We start from the raw sequence: 26324 nt of genomic DNA, 5'->3' as shown, positions 1-26324 counted from the left end.
GCATATGTAGAGAGGCACACCCCTGTACACATATACTACATATGGTATACGGTATAACTAACACTCCAAAAGACAGGAGAAACACTACAGGTTAACCTCCACTACAACAATCATTTTTTTTAATGCTATACAGCAAAAAGATTTCTGAACATTTTACTGGTGGCCTACTTAATTTGAAGTGATACCTAATAAAAATACACAAACATACACACACACACACTCATTCAACAAAACTGAAAATTCTAGTGGCATTACTTACAAGAGGATTTGACCTATACTTACATGTATACTTGAGACACTTATATTTAAACTAATTTGCTTCATAATAAATAGAAACATGGAATTAGAAGTAAAGCTATATATATAATTTAAACATTTTTAAAATTTTCATAATTTAAAAAAATTAACTTTTAGGAAATATATTTATTTTTAAAGATACCTAGGTATGATTAAAATACCTGAATCAATGTTAGCATCCCTAATATTCCTCTCTCTCTTAGGAACTGGAGTTAAATTTTACATCTTAAGTATCTGATTCCTCAATATGGGAGAACTGACCTTATGCCATTAGTTTAAGTAAACCAAGGAATTTAATATTAAAAAGAATCTTGGATAAAAACAGTATAAAATGCGGCAGATGATAAGGTACTGAATAATTTTTAAAATGGAGAATGCAGAAGAGATAAAGTGTTAGATGAGTCCTAATTTACTAGTGTCTGAATGTTACAATTCTCTCAAGAAAATAGCATTTAATTTAGCCAGTGACTATTTAATTCTCAAGAGTTCCAGAATTAAGACCAACAAATGGATACTACTTTTATGCATACTAGAAGGGACAAAGAACATATGCATCACTGTTCGGGTCTCCTCAAATTCAGAAATCAGTAGTGTGCACTAGTAAGTTGCTGCTCTATTTGTTGTTGTTGTTGTTTTTAACATATCTGCTGGATATTACATAAGCTTGATTTGTGTTGGATGTTACATAAATCTGATTTCTAAGTATGATCAGATTTTAATTAAGATTTTAAGTAGAGCTGGCAGTATGCTTATAAAACTACAGAGAACATAAAGATGGCTTTCTATTTCTACATGTTAAAAGAAAATCAAATATGTAGCCTCAGAAGTTTTATAAAATCAACATTTGTTAAAGAAAAAGAAAAAATTACTAACAAAAAATTTAATTCCTCAGCAGTCCTATAAGTTAGATACTATGATCTCTACTCAATAGCTGAGAGAGGCTGAACAATTGGTCCAAGACTATGGAGTACAAAAGTGACAGAGGTAAGCCTGACTCAAGGCCTGACTCAGGTGGGCTCCCTCTTGCTCAGCTTCCTCCTCTGTAAAATAAAGGGGCTGAGCTGGCTCATCTACGATATGATCCCCTTTGATCATCCCAACAACCCCATGAGACAGGGTGATAGTATCTCTTACCTTTTTTACAGTTAAAGAAACTGATTTTCCAGAAAGCTGAAATAGCTTACCTGAAGTCATACACAGTCTTACACCAAGTTCTTCTGACTCCGCGTTCAAGGCTATTTTTATCATATCATGCTAGTTAATCACTAAACTTTGTTAGTGCTACAGATTCATTAGACTATAGTCTCAAAGTACTTCCATGAATGTAAGGCAATATCACATGATAAAAATAAATTATTAAAATTCTAAAATGCTTTTTATTCATTAGACACAGGGGCCTAACCCTCCCCCCCCCATGCCTTTCCTTTTAAGACACACACCATGATATAGTCTTTCTGCCTTTGATAATCTTCTACAATATTAAAAAGCTGAGGTAGTCATGGTTACTAAAAGACCATTCAGATTATAACTCTTGCATATTTAGTAATTGGATAATTTCTAAAAATGTTTCCTAAATGTTCATAATTGGTAAAGAGTATCCTACAGTTTTGTGCCCAAAACTCATTTCTGAGAACTAGTTTCTAAAATGATTAAATACGAGAGTAATAATTAAGATGACATAAAATCATTTTTATCTTTTAAAATAAAGTCTAGCTACCTTATACAAACAGGTGTCGACTACTTCATTGCAAACTTTCTCAAGGTCATCAGTGACTTCAAGTCTGGATCTTACAAAATCACAGAGCTCTTCATTTCCCATAACATCCCAAATACCATCACATGCAAGGATAATGAATTGATCATCTTCTTCAGATCTTTCAATATCATGGACTTCAGGCTCTGGTGAGACAAGCTGCTCTGTAGGACCTTTTCCATGGACACATTTGTAATCAAAGTCCCCAAGGGCCCTCGATACAGCCAGAGAGCCATTCACACGCTGAATCATTACAGAACCACCTGCATTCTGAATTCGTTCTTTTTCCAGCGGATTACTTGGTTTGTGATCTTGTGTGAAGAAGTGAACTTTCCTGTTTCTACAAAGTAAACCTCTCGAGTCTCCACAGTTAATGAAATAAGTATGTTGAGGAGAAATTAAGACACCCACAGCTGTTGACCCACTTCTATCTGCACCATGTTTCTTCTCTGACATAACTCTCATGTGTTCATCAATCTCCAGAAAACCTGTTCTGATTCCATTCTTTACATTTTCCACAGAAGGTGCTCCTGCAGACCCTTTAAAATCCTGGTTATTGGTGATGTGATCTAACAAATGCTCACAGCAGTATTTGGCAACCTGAGAACCAGCATGCCCATCATACACAGCAAAGAATGACCAGGTTTCAAGTCCACTTGGCAAACCGATCACAGCCGTATGTGCATCCTCCATTTCAACTCGCCAACCTTGCATGCTGCTTAGCCCATATCGCAACCCATTACCCTGCCCCTGGGCATTATGTTTTTCCATCTTTGGTTTGTCTAAAAATGCTCCCATTATGTCTTGATATTCTAGGTCTGCAAAGGAAGAGAAACAGAAAAGTTAATAACTATCTTATATATAAAATACATTTCCAACATCCTTTTTAAGAGTGAAAGAGATATAAAGAAAGCTTTAATTAAGAAATCACAACTCAGGGGCAGTCGGTTAAGCATCAGCTCATGATCCTGGGATTGAACCCCATGTCATCTGGCTCCCCACTCAGTGGGAAGCGGACTTCTCCCTCCCTTACCCCTCCCACCACTCATGCTCACATGCTCTCTCTCATTCTCTCTCAAATAAATAAAAATCTTTTAAAAAAAAATCACAACTCTTATAAGCAGACACTTATTGTGTTGCTGACTTAGAACCTAGAGATTAACAAGAAAGAATTGGGAGAGAGGTTGATCAGGCACAACTTAGAATGAACAACAGGCAGAGGGAACTCAGGCATCAAGATAAAAGTAGCTGACATGACACTTCCCCACCAGAAACAACCACCTGAGGTAGAAAGGAGACTGGCAGTGGTTATCAGTTTCCATGAACCAGGACAAGTGTTTTAGGATGCAATGAACAGGTGAATCTCTCTCTAAATTGTATGTGTATGTTAATCAAGAAAAAGCCAAATGAATTCACAACATACCAAAAGCCTACTAATTCAAAGCATCTTGGTTGAATATTTAGGATTTTCTAGTTTTATTCTCAACTACCTACAATTTTGTTCCTACTATATGAACTCTCTGAAAAAGTAAAAAAATGATCTACTCACAATGATCCAAATTTGCACACTCATTCCTTTAAGTGTCTGCTCATATCAGTCCCCTTAACTGGAAACCCTTGCCCCCCTCCCTACTTAAAGAAAAAAGTATATCCATCTTGCAAAATCTAGTTCAAATTCTACCTTTTCCATAGGTTTTTCAGTCTTTGAAAAAGCCATTAGTTATTAAATTACAATAAGGAGTACAACCTCAACTGCCAAAGTGCAAAGCAATTATATATACACACAACAAAGCTTGTTATATATAACAAAATCAACCTATTGTGATCTACTGTTCTATCAACTTAGCAGTAATCACGTGTATCATTATTATTATATTCTATGACCATTAGGTATAAATAGTAAAGGAGATTCGAGGGTCTAGGAACAGCCATGTGGACAAGCAGGAAAGCTGAGCTATCTAATCCTTTCCCAATAATCAAAAGCTAAAAATTCTGGTCTGAAATGGGCCCATACAACACAGAGAGACAGCTGGTTAAAATTTAGGTTGACCTTTACTTGAGTAATAGCCTAGGAATGTAGAGACATGGGATCAAAGTCATCAAATAAGTCACAACTGAACTCAAACCAATCTAAAAGAAGGACAGAATTAAATTTAATGGAGGTAAAATGGTGAGGGGAAATATGGGTAGGTAAAAGTACCTAGATAAATCAGGATGCAGTTATGAGACTAAGGGATTGATGATGCTAGTGATGCTAAGCTCTGAGAAGAAGTTGGGAGAAAAAGGGTAAGAAAAACTCCTTAGGAAGGTAATAGTTTCCCAGTAACCTTTTCCCCCTTCTTTTCCTACCAGGGCCAAACTAATACACAAGAGAGAAGTTTGGCTGATTGGTGTGATCAAACAATCTCCTGCCTACTCCTCTGTCCCCCAGTACAATTCCACTAATGAAGGTAAATAATGAAAACTAGCCATCATTCTTTATGAGAGTAAAATCTAATCTTTATGATTAGATTACCAGATATCAAGTTGGTATACATTATTATGATAAGAGTGAGTGCTTTGACTGGACAAAGGATAACATAATGATGATATCTTAAGAGCAGACAATATTTAAGAATAATTCTAAATCATTCATTCATTCTCAACAACCCTCTAAATTGGGTAATAATATATCTTCAATTTATAGATGAATCTTAGTAAGACAAAAGAACTTGGCCAAGGTTACTCAACTGGTAAGTTTAGAGGAATCAGGACTCTAATTCAAGTACCATTTACTACTAAGACAATGGTCTTGATCATGGATATACAAAAGAATTATTTGTGGACTTTTCGAAAAATTATAATTAACAAATCAGAATTTCCAGGATAGGGTTGGAACCTAGGCATCTATGCATCTGTAGAAAAGATTAGATGGGATGCCCAGATAGGTAAATGGCTAGATGATGACTGAGCCATCATGAAGTTAAGTCATATGCTGAAGGTCAAAAGCAATTTGCCTCATCTCTGTACCTCAATACCTTTAGCTAGGCTAAAGGAGAGGAGAGAGATACACTTAAGATGCTTGATATCTACTAATATAGCATTCCTTATCTGTACAAAGAACATACTTATACTTACCTCTGAATGTTGCTTCAAGGTTTAAATGAGGTAGGCAAAAATAAGGCACTCAGCAAACTAATTATTACTACATTCCTACACACATAGTCACATCTGGATTCTGATATTACCTAATAGGGAACTTATTATTTTCTTTTGCAGAAAAGTCCAGTAGCTATTTTCCAGATATATATATATAAAACTATCAAATAAATAATTCTTTGAAGATAAACAGGGTAAAATTCCTAAAAACAAAACCCAAACTTTCAAAAAATGTATTAGAAATGTAAATACGTAACAAACCAAGTCAACCATCTGATAAAATTTTAGGTACAGATCCAGAGCAAATATAAAAATCTACATACATCAAGGACAAATTAATAATTTTGTGGTTGGACTTTCACAAAGTGAAAATAGACAATTCAGAAATCTTACCTCCTGGGATTCTGAGTAATTTGTAGAATCCAAGTGAAGCAGCCAACAATAGCTACATAAATATAGCAGATGGTTATGCAAATACAACACTTACCAGAAACTACTTACTTATAAATACTATGTTTACATAGTCATCTTCCAGAAGTGGACTACTAATTATATAGTCAAATTATTAAGTTGGCATATATCTATAAATAGTAAATCCAAGGAGATTCAATTTGCCCATGAAAGCTTAAGCTAGTTTCTAAGAGAAATTCTAGAGTCGCTTCGTCTTAAATCTACTCTGAGCACATGCTGGATGGATCTCACCACAACACTAGCTTATCAGTTGATCTGAACTTTTCAAAACAAAGTACTATGACAATCACAAGACTGAATTCATCTTTGATATAATCAGAAAATTTAGTGAACACTTTTTGTCTTTGAAAACCAAACTAACTCCTAAATTGAAAAATTCTAAGGTTGGGCCAGGAAGTCATTCATTAAAGTTCATCCACTGGTTTTTATTAAGCAAAATTGATCCCATAATCATAGCAAAAAATCTTAAACCTTGTCATTTGGTTTAATCTGCTCAAATATCCTGCCCCCTCCCCCCGCCCGCCCCATAAAAGCTCTATATAGTCAACTGTTAAGATCCTTAAGTAACATATTAGCCCCAAAACAAGAATCATTCAAGTAACAGTTTGAGCAGTCTCTTAGCAAAAAAACTGAGGAGTAAAACCATACAAGGTCTTTCTCTGTTTACCTATGGGGACACAGTCTAATACAGAACCCCTCCAGGCTCCCTAAACAGAGAACAAAATAGACATATGTAAACAATGTAGAGAAATTATATTCTAAAGACTAGGGGGAATTAAGAGGGGGATAAAAAACTATATATGAGAGACTAGGAGCTCCTTGGGGAAAGAGGGAAAAAAATGGAACTAGCAATATAGGTGGCAGTGTACATAATATGGCAAAATTCAAGTCATGTGCAGTAGGCTGTGGGATATAAACTCTTTACTACTACCAAATGTTTATTCTACACTGCCCACTAATGCTTATATATGAACAGACTTGGTCTTTATGTGACTCCTTCTTCTCTAGCTACCCATCTGCCTTTCCCTTCCCTTTGTGATTCAACTTCTTAAAAATAAGTGTTGATGCTCCACATTATTGCCCGGCCATTCCACCAAATGAGCTCCTCCAAATTGCTTAATCCAATGAACATTTTTAGTCCTGATTTCACTGACTCTTACAACAGCATTCGATACTCCCTCTTCCAACTTCCCACTGGCTTTTCAAGATGTTACACACACTCCACTTTCCTCCTGCCCTTAGCTTTTCCATTCTTGTTCCTTTTGCAGGCCCATCTTCATCTTCTAAGCCATTAATATTGACATTCAAGGCTTAGACCTAAGCCCTTTTCTCACTTTATGCTGGCATCTGAACTATTATTCATGTGTATGAAGGAAAGGGAACCAGATGATATTTTAAGATACACAAGGATCAAAGTATACACTCATACTTTTTAAATGAGAAATCCAGCCAAGCAAATATCTACTCACTGTGTTTTAAAACTATGTTCATCTCTATGATGTGTCATTAGTTTCTCTTAAATAACCTGCTTCTTAAAAATCATCTAAAAAAAACAAAACCCCACATATAAAGTAAAAAGAAGTTGCAAAATTGCCTACTTATCCAATTTACTACTAAGGAGACACCCATTTTATGTCTATAAATGGAAATAGCTTTTATAAGATTAAACTTAAAAGTTATAGATGCATCCAATATGTGACTTTAGACAAATCCTTTAGCTTAATTTCTAACTCTGTCATTGATAAACAACCTTGATTAACCATTTTCAGAACAATTACCTTGTTCTGAGAAATGTTGAAGTGAGAAGCCTAAAATTCTAAGAATACCTAGGTAAATGGCATTAGTAAATACTATTTCAGTCTAAAATCATGCTGATGAATTCCATTAAAAATTTTTTATTCCCGATACTAAAATAAAGATTGTGAGATAAAATTATTTTACAACAGAAAAATCAACCTACAGAGAATGAAAAAAGAAAAAAACAGCTACCAACTAGGACTACAAACTGGTAGCCTGAATTTGATCTTCACATATATTGTTAGCCCCTGCCCCTGAACATGTGTTCTCCAGAGTTCCTACTGCTCCTCCTTATTGACCACATGGCATGTGAGCTTGCATCATTTGATAAAGAGGACAATGCTTGTGACTGTAACAGCATTCAATCCATAAGGATTTACTCTAATCTGATTTTTCATGAAGTGGCTACCTCATCTCAGAGAAGCAAAACAGAATGATACTTGTAATTAGCTGAATAATGGCTTCAAAGGTACCAGGTCTCAATCCCATAAATGTTACCTCATTTGGAAAGAGTCTTTGCAGGCATGATTACTAAGAAACTTGGAATAGGGAGATTATTTTGGATTATACTGAAGCCCCTAAATGCAATCAGAAGTGTCCGTATAAAGAGGCAACGCAAGAATTGTCACAGAGGAGAAATGATGTGAAGAGATTTGAAGATGCTGGCCTTGAAGATTACAAGAGATATATGGCTACAATCCAAGGAATGCTGCATTCTTCCCTAAGGCCTCCAGAGTGAACACATTCCTGCCAACACTTTTGGAATGGTGCCCTCTAGAATGGTAGGTAAGAGAATAAATATGTATGACAATAAGAAACTGGAGTATAAAAGTATTAATAGGGCTAAGGAAAGAAATTTAAGAGATAAAAATTATTGTAATATTTTAAATGGCATGTAGAACAATAATGAGCAAAGAACCTATAGAAAACAATCTGCAAGGGGTAAAATTCAAAGTAAGAGAAAACTCACCCTGTATGCAGTTAAGAATAAAGAGATAGAAGTAGGTTAAGGATACAAACAATGCAGATCCAACAATTTACTTAGTACACTGTAAAAAGAACATCAAATAATGGAGAAGAAATAAAACTTCAGAGAAAAAAGAAATTAATCCTAAACTGAGGGAAAATTTGAATTGATGATTGAAAGTGTTCATCAAGTAGTAATTTTAATAGAAAATAACCAACACCAAGTATAGTTTGATAATAAATTTTAAGAATACAAGAACTCAAATGAAACAGTCCAAAAAAATAAAAAATAAAAACAAAAATAAAATCAGGTTGGGCTCAAACTTTTGTCACAATATGCAATAATGAAGTAATGCCTAAAAATGTTGAGAGTAAAGGAGGATAGTCCCAGAATTCCACACCCAGCAAAGGTGGCATTTATATGTGAAGATAACAGAAAAGTTATTATCAACTATGCCAGCACTAAAAAAGTATCATTCAGGGGCGCCTGGGTGGCTTAGTCAGTTGAATGGCCAACTTTTGATGTTGGCTCAGGTCATGATCTCAGAGTCCTGGGATGGAGCTCCACATCAGGTTCCATGCTGAGGGGAGAAATCTGCTGTGGATTCTCTCTCCTTCTCCCTCTGTCTCTGCCCCTGTGTGTGCATGCAAGTGTGCACAAATTCACTCTCTCTCAAATAAAGTCTTTAAAAGCCTATTTAAAGAAAGATTAATGCTATCAAGAGATTAATCAAAACCAGAAATACAATAAATGGAGATGTCATAGGATATATAGGACTTTGGGATGGGCAGAATACACTTAAGCAAGTACAGCTGACCCCTGAAAAACATGGGTCTGATCAGCACAGGTCCACTTACTTATACGTCACTTTTTTTTTTAAATAAATGCAATACATTACTATAAATGTATTTTCCCTTCGTTATGATTTTCTTAACATTTTTTCTCTAATTTTAATATTAAGAATATAGTATATAGGGGCATCTGGATGGCTCAGTGGTTGAGTGTGTCTGCCTTTGGCTCAGTTCGTGATCTGGGGGTCCTGGGATCAATTCCTGCATCAGGCTCCCCGCAGGGAGCTTGCTCCTCCCTGTGCCTATGTCTCTGCCTTTCTCTTTGTGTCTCTCGTGAATAAGTAATTATGGTGCTCCTAATCTCCATAGTGTCCAATGGTCAACTGTGTAACAAAAGTCAAGGGTTGTGACTTTAACTTCAGAGAAAGAAAAGCATAAGGAATAAGTCAATAAATAAGACTTTTTTAAAAAAATTGAGGAGCGTGTACTCTAAAATTTTAACTTATGAATTTTATGAGCTAAATATTTTTATGTCAGATAATTCAAAACTCAAAAATACTATGTGCTAAAATTAAGACTATATTTTCTGTTCAAATATGCTTAAATATTGATTAAAAAGCACGCATTTAACTTGACTGAATATTGGAAAGCAAAAGCTTTAAAGTTTCTTAACATACTCCCACCCATCCTATCCCAGGTACCCCTCCCCTCATAAAAAAGAAAAAGAAAAAGAAAACAAATGACACAGACCATATTATCTGACTTTAACAATAACGGTAGATGTTAAACGGTAGATGTTGGTAACAATAAAGAAAGAAGAAAACTTCAAACATCTGGAAATTACTTTCCAGCTTCTAATCAACCTTGCATTGAGTTTGCATATTTTTACAATTACAGAATATTTAGAAACAATAATGATAAGTAAAGCCTTTTATCAGATTTTGTAAGATATGACCAAACCTTACTCAGGAAAATTCATTTTCTTAGTAAAAAAGTGATAATCAGTATACTAAATCTCAACTGAAAAAGTAAAAAGAACAACCACTTGCATACACACAGACCTAAGGAAAGAAATACATTAAGGAATATATCAAGAAAAATTAAGGTAAACATGATATCATGAGAGAAAAATGAGTAAAAGAGATAAAACATTAGGTAGTCTGAGAAAAACTATTATTCAAAATTAGAACTCAAACAAGCTATACTTGCCTCAGACATAGGTGCTTTGTTTTGTTTTTATAAAACACATTGTACAATTCTTTGCTAATAAAATTGAAAACGTGGAGGAAATAGACAATGTTCTGGAAAAACAAATTACCAAATTTTTTTCAAGCAGTAACAAAACAGAGACCAGTAACTCTGGAAATAAATGAGAAAGTTACCAAAGAACTAACCTTCAAAAGAACTCTAGAGCTCATGAAAAACAAAATAAAAAAAGCAGAACCACCATTCCAGGTTAAAGAAAACCACAGAGATATGACAATAAAGTGTAATGTGCAATTGTGCACTGGCTTATATATATTTGTGTGTGCAAAAAGAATATGCACAAAGGGAAAAAAGAAAATTTATAAAACAAATGTGGCAAAAAAATTAGTCATTCAGGTAAATACGAAAGTTCACTCTACCTTTCTTCAAATTTTCTGTAAATTTAAATTGTTTTCAAAATATAGTTATGAGGGACGCCTAGGTGGCTTGGCAGTTGAGTGTCTGCCTTCGGCTCAGGGCATGATCCTGGAGTTCTAGGGTGGAGTCCCACATTGGGCTCCCTGTGGGGAGCCTGCTTCTCCCTCTGCCTATGTCTCTGCCTTCTATGTCTCTCATGAATAAATAAGTAAAATCTTTAAAAAAAATAAAGTTATGAAAAATAAGTGTATCAGACAATTTCACAACCAAGATCTTGCAAGCCTTAAAAAACATAATACTGCCCCAATTACCTAAATTACCTAGAGAAAAAAGCTTCCCAGTTCATTTTTCAAACTTACCATAATCCTGATTAAAAAATGGCAAAGACAGTACCAAAAAATAAAACTATAGTCCAAAAATATTTAGATACAAAAACTCCAAAGTAAAATACAAGCATATAGAACAAATCACCAAGTAGAGCTCATCTTAAGAATTTAACTATGAGCCAACATTTAGCAACCTATTAATGTCATCTTTTTTAAAAAGTTCAAAGAGAAAAAAACTACATGATCATCTCTTCATCTGATAAAATTTATTCCATAATACGGTACTATATATTTCAAGCCAAAGAGGAAGCATAGTGATTAGAACAATTCCCAGAAAAGAAGCAAACACAAGGATACCTGCTACTCTTACCCTAATACTTAGGGAGGTCTAGAAATAGAGATCAATATGGTTAAGATTTTTTAAAAAGGCATAAAATTATGAGAAGAGATCAAATTGCTATTTGCAGATAATAACTGTGTGATGGGAAACTCAAAATCTAAAACATTATTAAGAAAAAAGGTTCAGTATGGTTATCTGACTACATACAGAAAGCTGTTAATAATAACCACTTAGAAAATAAAAAGATGCCAATAAAAGTATACCTAAATAAATAACCAAAGAAATATTCAGGACTTTTAAGAAGAGAGCCTCAGAATAAAAGACACTCCTCTTTCTGAGACAAGAAGACTCAATATTGCAAAGATGGCTATCCTCCCTTTATTAATCAATAAATCCAGTATAACCACAACTGGGCCTTTTTGTTCCCAGACCTTGATGAAATGATCCCAAAATTTATATGAAAGAATAAATGTTTGAGAATAGCCAAACATTCTAAAAAACATTAGCATTCTCCATTTCTAATATTAAAGTAATTTCAAATTATAGTATTTAAGAGGGACTACCGTTACAGGATTTATCAATATAATAGAATTGAGACTCTGGAAAGACAACTGTGAGAACAAAAATTCAATAAATGGTGTTAAAACAACTGGCCTATTTCAATCCTTCCCTCCCTATCACACATCTTAAAAAAATTACCAGGTAATTAAAGATTTAATTTTGAAGTACTATAATAAAACCATACAAATACATCTAGGTAAATATTTCTATAACCTTATGGTAGGAAAGGAATTTCTAAGTGTAACATTTTTTTTGGCATTGGGCAAAAAAAGACTCTAAAGGAACAAAACGCAATTCCATAGGAATAAGACTTCTACACTATAAAACCAAACTCATAAGCTTAAAAGGCAAATATCTGTAAATAAGTATTTGCAAGATGTATGGTAAAGTTAATATTCCTAAAATAGACAGAAGTCTCTTAATAAGACAATAAAATGAGCACTTTAAAGGAAAAGAAACAAAGAACAGGCACTTCAATTTATAAAATAATACAAATGGACAATAAATACATGGAGTAATAACCAATCTCAGTAGCCAGTAAATGCAAATTTATTTTTTATTATCAAAAATTATAATGTCCAGTATTGGCTAAGGAGTAAAATAAAATATGCTTCTCATAGGTAGAAGAGTAAACTGCCACCTTTCTAAAGGACATGTACCACACACATTGATTTTAAATATTGACGTCCACTTAAATGGTTTTTATATTCACACTCTGAAGTGCCCTTCTATTCCAAAAGTACTTTAAAACAAAAGGACTAGGGACGCGGGGTGGTTCAGCGGTTGAGTGTCTGCCTTTGGCTCAGGGCGTGATCCCGGGTCCAGGGATCGAGTCCACGTAGGGCTCCCTGCAAGGAGCCTGCTTATCCCTCTGCCTATGTTTCTGCCTCTCTCTCTCGCTCTCATGAATAAATAAATAAATCTTTAAGAAGATCAAGCCACCTGCTAAAGATAAACTCTTGTAATACAAAGCTTTTTGTGAAGCTGAAACCATGTGCCTCCCGGGTTCAACTAACAGAGATGGACAAGAGTCTACATCCTATATGAGTAGTAACAGAGATTAAAAATGCCTGGTGCAAGGCTGGGATAGTACTCAAGCTCCCTGAAACTCATGCCTGGGGTTGAAGGGCTCTGTTGCCTATAAAAGGAGCTGAAAAAAAACTACTAACCATAACCTGGAGCTATAGTTGAGATGAAGTTAGGTGCCCAGTGAGTAGAAGTATAGCTCTTCTTTTAGTCTGTCTTTTCTTGGAGAGAGAAGCCTGATTCTGATGTTATCAAGAATCAGAAACCACACCTCCAATATAAGACATGGTTTCAGACTAGGCACCCCAGGGCCAAGATGTTGGCACATGCAAAAACACTGGATAAGAAGGGTGAAAACAAAGAAAACAAAACAAAAAACTTCCATTTGATATGAGAACACAAAACCAAACTCCAAAACACATGAGGAAAAAAAACTATGATAGACAGCCAACAGCATCAACAATTGTAGGAATTCAAACTAGAAGGAAAAATAACAATCTGAAAATAACTTAAAATGTGTGTTTAGGATCCTTCCAAAGTTAAAAAAAAAACAAAACAATAGACATGAAGAGGAAAAAATTTTAAACATGAGAAATCAAACCAGAATAGGTGGCTATTAGAGAGAGAGAACCTGAAAAGGAGAAAAATATTCATTGAGGAATAAAAATAACTCTAGCTTTATAAAGTCAAGGAGTTAAGTTTGTAAATTGAAAAATGATACTTAGGAAATGCCTAGAAAATAACACAGAAATTAAAGAGGAATACTGGTAAAACAATATTCAAAAATAAAGGGGCGCCTGACTGGCTAAGTGGGTAGAGCATGCAACTCTTGATCTCAGGGTTGTATGTTCAAATCCCATGCTGGGCATTGAGATTACCTAAAAATATAATCTTCAGAAAAAAAGGACAATATAAAGGTCAAAGAATTTTCTAGAATTGAAGAAAGATATGCATATTTAGATCCACAATGTATTTCAAAGAGTACCTCCATATAGCCCAACATACACATACCTAGGCACATGGGATTGTGTTCAGGGCTGTCAAGTACAGGGGAACAAATACTAATATGCCACACTCAAAAAACAGGGCTCTGTCCTGCATATATTTTACATATATTAACATAATCATTGCTACAACCCCTATTATATTACAGATACTATCTCCTTATCTCTGTTTAGAACTCGCGCAAAGTCGCACAGTAAATAGTAGTGACAGAATAGAGAAAAGTAATCATTTAAAAAACTGCTATAAAGAGAAGAATTACATACAAAGGCCTAACAACTAGGTAGAAATCAGACTTCTCAGAGATCCAAGTTTCATAATACAATGAATTATCTTGAGGGTACTAATAGGAAGGGAGTGGGGGGAACCTACTAACCAAGAATTCTTTATTTGCTAAAAAAGGAAAGTAATGTATAAAACATACTTTCAGGGAAAGATTACTAAAGATATACATCTTAGCAAAAGGAAAGGTAAATTCAGGAGTGAGGTACAACAGGTAAGGACAGTAGAATACTTGGCTGATTAAATTAGGTATTAAATATAAAAAAGAAAACTTTTTTCATGCTACCAAAAGAGGAAATAAAATCGTAGTTATACGGATGTTGAAGGAATGTTATTTTTAATAAAATATGAGCTCAAAGAAAAAAATCACAAAATATACAAGGAAACAGGTTGCCAGGAGGAGTTAACATAACAAATATAAGATATAAAATAACTACGTGTGAAATGTTTAACAAGATTTCACACACCAAAAAAAAATAGGAAAATGAGAAGATATTATTTAAAAATTCACCAGGAAAATTGGGAAAGAATTAAATACCACTTTTGGAAATTAAGAATTAAAAATCATTGATACTAAAATTTCAAAGGATGACAAGAGATTAGAAACAAATGCAATAAATTTAGTTCACTGAATTGAAGAAATAAAAAAAAATATATATGTTCACTTCAAAAAACCTACAGCCAAAGGATAAGGAGAAAAAAATAAAATTCTCCAACAATATTAAGTAGCATATATAGTCCACAAAAGTAGCCCTAAGAAATTTTTTGGACTTTGTATAGTGCCCCTGAAAGCCCAGGAACTATTAACTAATCTCTCTGTTGATGTCAACTCCCTAGAACATGGCTATGGTAGTAGCACAATTCTTTATATTCTAAGTCAACATTTATTCTACTGAGAGAATCAGAAAACACCAGGAAAATAACGGTACCTTACTCCGTAAGGCACAGCTTAATCTCATTTAACTAATGCTCTTCTGGTATCTCATTTTCTTTTTTAAGATTTTACTTATTTATTCATGAGAGACACAGGAGAGGCGGAGACATAGGCTGAAGTTGAGAAGCAGGCTCCCTGCTCCCTCCCTCAATACCAGGACCTGAGCCAAAGGTAGAAAGAAGCTCAACCACTGAGCCATCCAGGTGCCCTCATTTTCTTAATTAATATACCTAAATCATAGCAATCTTTAAATTTGTACATCTTTACTTTAGAGGTACAAGTTTCCTATAGGGCCCATTAGCTTACAGCTCATAGGGCTAAGAATATTTATCATTAGTTCTCATCCAGAAGTGCTTTTTACTTTGGGTTGCTCAGTAGGTCTTCAGCCTTCCCTAAAGTTATGAAGATTTGTATAGAGCTCTTTTGAGTAGAAAGACTTGTTATACACATATAAAAATTACACACATACTTTGAAAACTTGGGTTCCAAAACTAAAAACATTCATTTAAATCAGATAACAGGGCAGCCCCAGTGGCGCAGCGGTTTAGCATCGCCTGCAGCCCGGGGCGTGATCCTGGAGACCCTGGATCGAGTCCCACATCAGGCTCCCTGCGTGGAGCCTGCTTCTCCCTCTGCCTGTGTGTCTGCCTCTCTCTGTCTCTATAAATAAATAAATAAATAAATAAATAAATAAATAAATAAATAAATCTCTTAACTCCTAAATAAATAAAAAGCCCACCAAACCCAGGTTTGGGGGTGAAAAAAAAAATAAATCAGATAAATTTTATATGCTAAATAATGAATCTCATTGTTATAAAAAAAAATTAAGTATTTTCATCACCTGCTCCTCTAGAAAGTTGCACACAAAATATTGTAGGCAATATTCTGATAAGGACCTGATTACGAGGTTTTAAACATATCATCCAAGGTGTAAAATAGAAGTACAAACAGTTCCCATTAGTTTGTACTCCCCTTCTCCCAAATTTTGAGTTTGCTTATTACAGGATTTTGCTACTTTATTGCTATATGTATGACTGCAGCTCTTTGGAGGCACTTTTACTGATTGTACCTAAAATCCCACTAACAATTCTAATCCAACCAGAAGGCCCTTGATCAATTCAAATTAGATTTTCTTTCGAAGGGCAGCCCCCGTGGTCCACCGGTTTAGCACCGCCTCCAGCCCAGGGCATGATCCTGGAGACCCAGGATCGAGTCCCACATCAGGCTCCCTGCATGGAGCCTGCTTCTCTCTCTGCCTGTGTCTCTGCCTATCTCTCTCTCTCTCTGTCTCTCATGAATAAATAAATAAATAAAATCTTAAAAAAAAAAAAAGATTTTCTTTCGTGCTAATTCTAGATCCCTGAAGTAGTCCATTGAGTATGGAGGCACTCAGAATAGGATTTTACCCCTTCAATTTGAAAACCCTCAGGGGACAGTGCCATTCAATTCTCTGTGGGATTTCTCCAAAGTATCCCAAGGTGATAATGGTTTCCCATGCTACACTGGTTCAAACCTGAACATCTTCAAATAACCCAAAAAAAATAACACATGACTATAGTTCAGCTTCAAAATTCCTATACAGAGTTCTGGAAAGAAAGTATGTCAAGGGTACTAAACCTTATCAAAATGTGGGATTTCATTTGTGCTTCATTGACATGATAACTAAAACTAAAAGTTCAGAAGGGAAAATTTTTTAAAATCATTATCTTCTACTGCATGACATTTTTGCCTTTTCTTTCTTCCCTCTAGGTCTTATTCTCTCCTAGGCAATCTCCAAGTTTTATTCTTCTGTTCACAAATTCAGTATCCTGGGGCGCCTGGTGGCTCAGTCGGTTGAGTGTCTGCCCTCGGCTCGGGTCATGATCTCAGGGTCCTGGATCAAGCCCCATGTCGGGCTCCCTACTCAACAGGGAGTCTGTTTCTCCCTCTGCCTCTGTCCCTCCCATTCCCCCTGCTTATGATCTCTCTCAGATAAATAGATGAAATCTTAAAAACAAAAACAAATTCAGTCTCCTTGCCAATTTTATACCATTTCTATTCCTGTTCTCATCAGTAGAACGGTGTCCCTGCCCAGACTGATCAATTTCGTCTTCTATTTTCCTGTTCTTGCCTTTAATTCTAATTCTTGGATTTAGGGGAATAAGAAGGTAGATAGAGTTCGGGCAAGTCAGCTGCAAGGGGAAACATTTCTGTGAACTGCAAGCCTGAGTTTGAAAGACAGAAGAGAAATGTCTACTCCACCAATACTTTAGGGAAAGCTGAAGAACTACTGAGCAACCCACAGTAAAAAGCACTTCTGGATGAGGACTAATGATATATAGTCTTTGAAATTTTAATACTAATGAAGAGCCTAATTGTCGGTTTAAATTTGGATACAGGGATCCCTGGGTGGCGCAGAGGTTTGGCGCCTGCCTTTGGCCCAGGGCGCGATCCTGGAGACCCGGGATCGAATCCCACATCAGGCTCCCAGTGCATGGAGCCTGCTTCTCCCTCTGCCTGTGTCTCTGCCTCTCTCTCTCTCTCTCTGTGACTATCATAAATAAATAAAAAAAAAAAATTAAATTTGGATACAGTCTCCCAATTACTGAATTATTTTTCCTGGTCAGAGGAGGAGGAAACAACCATTATTTAAGCTACAAAAGGAAGCTACATTATTCATCACTGGTTATCTCACAAGATATACAAGCTGTTTATAAAGGCCAGAAATTAACTGATTAAAAAGTTATCTGGATTCCATTTATATGAAATATCAAAAAAAAAGTACAGAGACAGAGAGTAGATGAGTGGTTGATACTGGCTGGGGGAGAGAAGAATGTGGAGTGACTGCTAATGAGTACAAAGTTTCTTTGGGGGTGATGTAAATGTTCTAAAATTAAATTGTGGTTAATGGTTGCACAATTTTGTGAATACACTAAAAACTACTGACTGCTAACTTTAAATGGGTAAATTTTATGCTATGTGAGTTATATCTCAGTAAAGTCATTTAAAAAGATTGCTTTTTAATAGTTTTATTAAAACTATTAATAGTTTTATTAAAAAATAAAGATTGCATTTAATAGTTTTATAGTTTTCTGTATCTATATTTTATTTTGCATAAAAAGATTTTAAAAATGACTGGAGTATATGAAGCAACATGGAAAATACGATATTAAATTTTTTTCAAAAATTACTGAAAACTTCCTCAGTTCAACATTTCATCTTATAGCTTCAGCTAAATATTGACTTCACTTTTTGAATTAAATACTTTTTCCAAAAAATCAAATTTCATCCAAATGAATTAAAATGCAAGAGTGTCACTGAGTTAAATATCTAAATTTAAATGCCCTGAATTAACCTTAAAAGTGAAATTTCAAAAAGCAAACCATAAGTAACCAAACCAACCAAAATAAGTCAGATACAACTCTTCTATGCTAAATAGTATTTCCATTAAGTCCATAACACGTCATTTTTTTTCCTACCAAAAATCATTAAAAAATAATCAGTCTTTGCTGAATTAGGTAAAAATTTACAACTACCGAAACCATAGTTGCCTGGTGTAGGTATTAGCAGGGGTCTCAATTTCACATGGTACGTGTAGACAGAGCTTGCCACTTTTGAGGTTTCCTTCATATTTCACAATTTTTTAATATATCAATATCTTCTAGACATGTACTGTAATATGAATTACATACTCCATGAGGTAGTCATAAGTTTCAACAAAGGTATGTGCCTGCACAATTTTAAAAATAAACTTTAGAAGTACATAATTACCTGAAAAATATCTAAGCTTAATTTAGTTGGTGGGTTCTAGGGACTATAAAAATTAGATACTGACCTATTTCCACTAACAACTAAAGTATGAGCAAAACATTGAAAAGATGTGGAAAGCATATTTAGTTTTCAAAGTTTTCTAAGAATGTTCAATAGTATTCACAATCTCAATTTGCCTCACCTGTTAACTATTTCCAGTTTCTCAGTTTTGAAACTTGACTACAGAAGTGGATTCAATTTCCAGTTTGCTAATTTTTTAATCCTTGTATATTTGAGGATTCAGACTGAGACTGACCTAGAAAATAATAACTGCCTCCCTTAGCCAATCCATTCTTTTTTCTTTTGCCTAAACAAACAAAACCCCCTGTGTGACAGAACACTTATAAATGTATGATAGTAACCTGAAAGAAGGGGAAAATAAAAGTTATTATATATTTAAGATGACAAATGGTTTATTCACAAACTATGCAGCAATTTTAAGTATTTTACACATGAAATGTCACTGCTAGAAGAACCAAAATGTATTTGCCTCTAAGAGAAAGACTTCTGTCCATAAAATCTAACATTTTGAAGAAAAGATTCATTCACTGAGTCCACAAGTTTTGATGAGATGCTTTGTGTGTATTGAAAAGTGTTGGGGGAACGCCTGGATGGCTCAGTGGTTGAGCATCTGCCTTTGGCCCATGGTATAATACTGAGGTCCTGGGATCCCACATCAGCCTCCCCACACAGAGCCTGCTTCTCCCTCTGCCTAGGTCTCTGTGCCTGTGTCTCTCATGAATGAATAAATAATAGAATAGAATAGAATAGAATAGAATAGAATAGAATAGAGAAAAGAAAAAGAAAAAGGTGTTGGGGAAGTAAGAGGAAAAAAATTTTAAGTGAAAATTCCATCTTTCTAATAGCTTAAAAATATATCTAACTACCTCCTATACTTGATTAGCCACAGCTCAAATGACATGACCTAAAATGAATTTCTCAATTCCCTGCCGCTTCTCCTAACCAGTTCTCTGTCTCAGGAAATAGATCTACCATTAGTCACAAGCTCACAGAATACTGTATTTCACCCTCATCATAGTATATAAGACCCTGTGAATTCTCTCATTTTAGATTTTAAGATTCATGAAGGAAGGGATCATGTCTTTTCTAGTCATAATACTTTATAAATAGTGAGACACTTGTTTAATATGTAGGACAAAGGAATGATAGCCATCATCATGACTTCTCTCTTGTCAACAGACTTAGGAATTCTTTTCTCCCCAGGAAAATGTATTCCCATAGAAGAGGACCCGAAAACAAACTGTATATTACCATTTCCATTTTCTTATTCTACAGAATGCATAGTTCTAATTTTTAAAATCTCAAAGAAATGTAATTATTTCTAATAAGAAAATACTGGTTTCTAAAGCAAATGTGCAACTCGTCAATTAAAAACTTGATTTGGGATCCCTGGGTGGCGCAGCGGTTTGGCGCCTGCCTCTGGCCCAGGGCGCGATCCTGGAGACCCGGGATCGAATCCCACATCAGGCTCCCGGTGCATGGAGTGCATGGAGCCTGCTTCTCCCTCTGCCTGTGTCTCTGCCTCTCTCTCTCTCTCTGTGACTATCATAAATAAATAAAAAAAAAAAAAATTAAAAAAAAAAAGAAAAACTTGATTTTCAGATCGTGTTCATTCATGATTTTTAAGTTTCCTGACATCATTGACACTCTCATTACTAAAAATGCCCCATAAAATATATTGGAGGGGACAAAAGAGAAAGATGTAGTTCTGATGAGAGGTAGAGCCTATACATTCTCTTTCCCTGAGCTATTTATTTATTTATCTGCTCATTCAATTAGTGGTCACGAATGGGTAAGTTTTTTTAAAAAGTGTTTTCTAAAAAAATAAAAAATAAAAAAAAAAATAAAAAGTGTTTTCTATATGAGAAGTAAAATATAAGGTAATTTAGACACAAAAGAATAATTTCTGAGAGCTAGGAAACCCACTTTCAATGTATTTTAGACAAGAACATCTTTAACTTAGTCTGGGAGTTTTATTGTATATAAAATGAATTAATCCCATATGCATGTAAGGAGCTCCTTATTCTACTGGCTGTAGCAAACTAGTACAAGATCACACTAGATGGTTGACTAGTTGAAGTACTTACTTGCTTATACTATCAGGAAGCATTTACACAGAGAAAAATGAAGATGACAGAATATGGAGTAATAAAGGGGTTAAGCCGAGGGCGGACAAAACAAAAATTGCCACATCTAAGATCAGCCCCTAATATCCAAAACAGCCTTATAAGAAGACTCTCAGCCAGGGTAATAATCTACTGCTTTATAGAAAGTGAAAATTTTATTTACCAACTATTTACATTCTGAAGCATGATGGAATACTGCAGAGATATTTTTCTAAAGCTTGGTAAGTTTTGCAATGGTCTGCAAAACAAAACCCACAAAAACACTATATAGGCACTCCTTGCTTATCCTTATCATTAATATTTTCATTTCTGAACTTTGATAACAAAGGTAAGTAAGCAAGCTGCATCTCCTATAGACATAATACCAAGTTAGATGCAATTTTCTACCATTCATGCTAAAAAAAAAAAAAAGTGCTAAAAAAAACCCCAAGGCATTTGTTCAAAATCAGTAATGAATTACATTCTTAGAAATAGCACAATAATTCTTGAATACATATTCTCTAAATAAAAGAATTAAGCTACATACAGCATGATTCAAAACAAAGTAACACCAACACCACCACCACCAACCCATTTATCTACATCTTTGCCTGAATGGTCATGTCACAGATGAATTAAAAGAACTAGCCTAGGGGCACCTGGGTGGCTCAGTGGTTGAGCGTCTACCTTTGGCTCAGGTTATGATCCTGGGGTCCTGGGATCAAGTCCCACATCAGTCTTCCAACAGGGAGCCTGCTTCTCCCTCTGCCTAGGTCTCTGCCTCTCTCTCTCTCTCATGAATAAATAAATAAAATATTTTAAAAATAAATAAAAGAACTAGCCTAAATTTAAAATGGATTATATGAGACCTATGCTCTCACAGTTTGCTATACTTCTGGCTCACGTTCAATTTTCTTTGTCAAGTGTTTATCAGAAAATAAGCAAGTAGACTACAAAGATTAAACAATCATATATTGAGTATCTATTAAAGTGAATAAAACCTGGTCCCTGCTTTCAAGGAATTTATTTTTAATAAATCTTAATACTGAAATACTCCATTTATGGTATAACTTCTTTTTTTTTTTAATTTGTATTTATTTAAGAAAGACTGAAAGCAAGAGAGATCACAGAGAGAGGGGGAGGGAGAAGACACCGCTGAGTAAGGAGCCCAATGTGGGGCTCCATCTCAGGACCCTGAGATCATGACCTGAGCCAAAGATAGATGTTTGACCAACTGTGCCTCCCAGGTGCCCCTATTGTGTATCTTCTATTGTAAGCTTAATTAGGTAGCTTGTGTTTAAGACCATCTCCTTAAATTTACTAAGAATTTAATTTGAATAAAGGACTGATGAAATCATTTGTCAGTGGGTTGCAAAGTAATGAATAAGCCATAAGGCAAAGCTGTGTATGGCTTGTGGTACTAGTTGTATTATGCTTATATCTTATATTTTTCTTGTCTTACAAAATTTAATAGCTCCGTGAAAAGTTCTAAAAGGGAACTGACATAACATAGGATACCACACTTTTCAAATTTAGTGTATACTTTCACCTCAATCCCGATTCACTCACTGGATACAATGGAACTGTAGTCTTACCCTCATAACCAAGGATTTTCTAAACCATCACAACTGCCAACAGTTTTTTAGCAGGAGCAATAAAACTGCAGTGACCCATATATATATTAACTATGAAAAGTCCAAGGACATGTTTAACTTCTATTACTAGCTGTGAAACTTTGAAAAGGTAACTTAACCTTTGTCTCAATTTCCTCATCTGTTAAGATACAAGTAATAATAGTACCTATCTCATATACAGATAGGAAGATTTAATGATATAGTAATTAAAATTTTTCTATGATAATGCCTGGCATACTGCTCAATAATGTCAGCTATCATTATTAGTAGCTCATGTTAAGGCTAGAAAACCTTAAAAGGGCCACAAAGAATCAAATTATTCTGGTCTCATTAGTATCATACTCCAATAAATGGGCCTAAGCAACCACAGACTGCCTATATAAAATTATCCATTTAAAAATTCAATAAAGGAAATTTTACTATGCATTTTCCAAATACTGGAAATAGTTTAACAGTTTTGATATGGTTTATTTACTTATTTTTAAAGATTTCATTTATTTATTCATGAGAGACACACACGGGGGGGTTGGGGGGGGGGGCAGAGATACAGGCAGAGGGAGAAGCAGGCTCCATGCAGGGAGCCCAATGGGGGACTCAATCCCAGGACTCCAGAATCATGCCCTGAGCCAAAGGCAGGCCCTAAATTACCGTTGAGCCACCCAGGGATCCCCTGGTATGGTTTAAAATTTAGCTTAAATGTTTATGAAAACAGACCACTCATCTATTAGGTATTTGCTTTGGTTCAAATTCAATCAATTATCTCCCTTCTTTAACTAATACATCATCTAATTACTGTGATTCCACAGCTCTCATTTAAAAGGTTGCCTAGTGCAAGTATCTGTAAAGGTATGTAAAGGTATATATGCATAGTATCGTGCATCTGGAAAGAAATGCATAATTATGAATGTCCTGTTAACCCTCAAAGCAAAAACACTGGAAGTTAAAATGAAACCTTTAGGTCTAGAATCAATCAACCTAATTTTCTATACCAACATAAGAACTCTGTCGCATTTCTGATTTGTATAATCTTCACACTTAAATATCCAGGTTCAGCCAAAATAATATATAGGAAAAATAGTCAGTCGTATCTGCTACCTGAAAGCTCTTAACTTTTCCATCACCTCCTACAGCAATCATTTCTATTGTCAGGCAGATTTTGCTTAATATTTACAAAATATCTGAATATCTACTATCCACAAGCCACTGTGGTAAGCTTTGGGGATAATAAAAAGTTCTTGTATGTTCCCCTTCAAAATTTTATGATTACATTGAACACAGTTATAATTAGAACACAAATACCTAGCAATAAAGTATACAACTAAAGCCATGCTAATAGTACAGTGAGATACTGCTACAGAAGTACAGAGAAATGAGAGATCAAACACTGATCAGAGAATGCTTTGTAGAAGAAATATTAGAAATGAGCTCTGATAAAGAGGAAAGCAAAAGCTAGAAAGGGAAGGGCAAGAATTTCAAGCTACCAATTAGCATTAGCATCGATCCACTGAGATAAAAGTACAGGGTGTGTTCCAGAGATGGCAAATGTACTGGTTTGGTTGAAATAGATCAGCCCTAGGGCGCCTGGGTGGCTCAGATGGTTAAGCATCTGACTTCTGATTTTGGCTCAGGTAATGATCTCATGGGTCATGAGATCAAGTCCCACATCTGGCTCCCCACTCAGTGGGGAGTCTGCTTGAGATTCTTTCCCTCTGCCCCTCCCCCACTCACTCCCCTCATACTCAATCTCTCTCCAAAATAAATAAATCTTAAGGAAAAAAAAAAAAAAGAAATAGATCAGTCCTGAGGTTCAATTATGTAAAGTGTCAAATGCCCAGCAAATTCTAAATTTTATCCTAGAGAAAAAAGGGATTCCCGAAGTATACTGAGAAGAGAAATAATACGATATAAACAGTACTTAAGGAGTTTGTGATGGTTTATAGAATGGAGGAGAGAGAGACAGCACAAAATGAAAGGGGGAAAGACCAACTGGAGTGCCAAAAACCATGGTGTGGGTATGAAGTGATAAGACCTGCACTATTCTAACAGTTTTTCAACCTTAAATAACACAGGACCCACTACAAAGCCTTAATACCCTTTATTTATTTTTTTTAAAGATTTTATTTATTTATTCATGAGAGACACACAGAGAGAGACAGAGATATAAGCAGAGGGGGAGGCGATGCAGGACTCAATCCTAGGACCCTGGGATCACAACCTGCGTCAAAGGCAAATAAATGCTCAACCAGTGAGCCACGCAGATGCCCTGGCCTTTATACCTTTTATATAAAGACTCCCTATTGTTGGTTTTTTTTTTTTTTTTTACAAGAACTAGAGTTAGTTAGAATTTATTTTCTTACTCTCTTGTATTTTTTCCATAGCAGTATCTTTTTGCTCATTTCTAATCATAAACTGTACCTTCTCTTCAAAATACCCACCCTTTCTTCACTTACTGATCATTCTAGTCTGAACATTCACCTTTGCTTTATTACTCTACTCTTTATCCTCTATTTAATCATCTATTCCCACCCAACCATTAACTCAAACCCATGACCTCTTCAGCTTCATATAGTCAAATACATCTACTCATACTCAACTTTCTCTTCAATTACCTCTTAACATTTAACTTTTATATGTAAATTCTATATGCCTACAACTTTTATAACTTCTTCTAAAGTCTCTACTCAATCTCTCATAGTAAGGTTTCCAGGATCACTACTAAAACCGTACTCAAAGACTCACACTCAGTAAGTCTCTATTCCTCTATCTCGAGATTTCACAAACTCAATAGCAGCTACTATTTATTTAGTACTTTCTTCATGGTAGAAAACATCAAGTATTTTAAACAATCATCTCGCTTAATCTTCAAGAATACCTTATGAGAAAGGCTCTCCCATAAGACACATAATACTGAGGCTAGGAGAAATTGAGGAACTTGCTCCAAGTCACCCCATCAGGAAATTTTACTACCAACTCCTCTCTAAAGCCTTTAATGTGGCTCTATGTATGACTGTAAGTACTTAGAAACAGTTCCCTTAGTCCTTCATTAAGGATATCAACCATTTGAGAATTTCATATTGATTCTATTCCTCAATCTAAACAATGATAGTTGAAGACATAAAACTGTTTCGCTCTGTTGACTCCTGAAACTTAGGAAATGAGAAAATGAACTTCTTAAATCTTTTCCAAATGTTTCAGAAGAGACTCCTGTATTGGAAGACTTTATTCATAAGTTTATAAGGTATCATTTAATTTGAGGAATTCGAATCATAGTGTTAACATTGTTAACATTCAGCTTTTCAGGTTTTGATTCCTAGGAAAAAGACGGCTCATCTAGCTGGGAAAAATTCACTTAGGAATATTTTGAAAATAGTTTTATATCTACACAGTTCTGATCCTGGCATGTTACTTAGATTCTATGAGTACATATTTCTTCATTTGTAAAACAGAAATAACATCATATAATTTAC

General features: G+C 35.0%; 1 protein-coding gene and 1 long non-coding RNA gene across 15 annotated transcripts in view; one reads left to right on the top strand and one right to left on the bottom strand.

Moving 5' to 3' along the window:
- PPM1A (protein phosphatase, Mg2+/Mn2+ dependent 1A) overlaps positions 1 to 26324 on the bottom strand; it is a 48172-nt gene that overhangs the window by 13806 nt on the left and 8042 nt on the right. For 12 of the 13 annotated variants that reach the window (XM_035719778.2, XM_049113640.1, XM_049113639.1 and 9 more), the window contains one exon: positions 2015 to 2868. In XM_035719778.2, the coding sequence (XP_035575671.1) occupies positions 2015 to 2868 (854 nt within the window). Of the gene's footprint in view, positions 1 to 2014; positions 2869 to 5581; positions 5634 to 26324 lie in introns of all 13 variants that reach the window. The other variant, XM_049113644.1, reaches the window with a different exon arrangement.
- LOC112657746 (uncharacterized) overlaps positions 1 to 26324 on the top strand; it is a 52916-nt gene that overhangs the window by 19265 nt on the left and 7327 nt on the right. The window contains exons 4-5 of one of the 2 annotated variants that reach the window (XR_003135267.3): positions 4403 to 4500; positions 17058 to 18559. This is a non-coding gene — a long non-coding RNA (uncharacterized LOC112657746). Of the gene's footprint in view, positions 1 to 4402; positions 4501 to 17057; positions 18560 to 26324 lie in introns of those variants that run through there. The other variant, XR_004817904.2, reaches the window with a different exon arrangement.

Source organism: Canis lupus, chromosome 8, assembly GCF_003254725.2.
Source record: "Canis lupus dingo isolate Sandy chromosome 8, ASM325472v2, whole genome shotgun sequence".
NCBI lineage: Eukaryota > Metazoa > Chordata > Mammalia > Carnivora > Canidae > Canis > Canis lupus.
The sequence above is the reverse complement of the archived record's forward strand: the minus strand, read 5'-3'. Positions and strand labels throughout refer to the sequence as shown.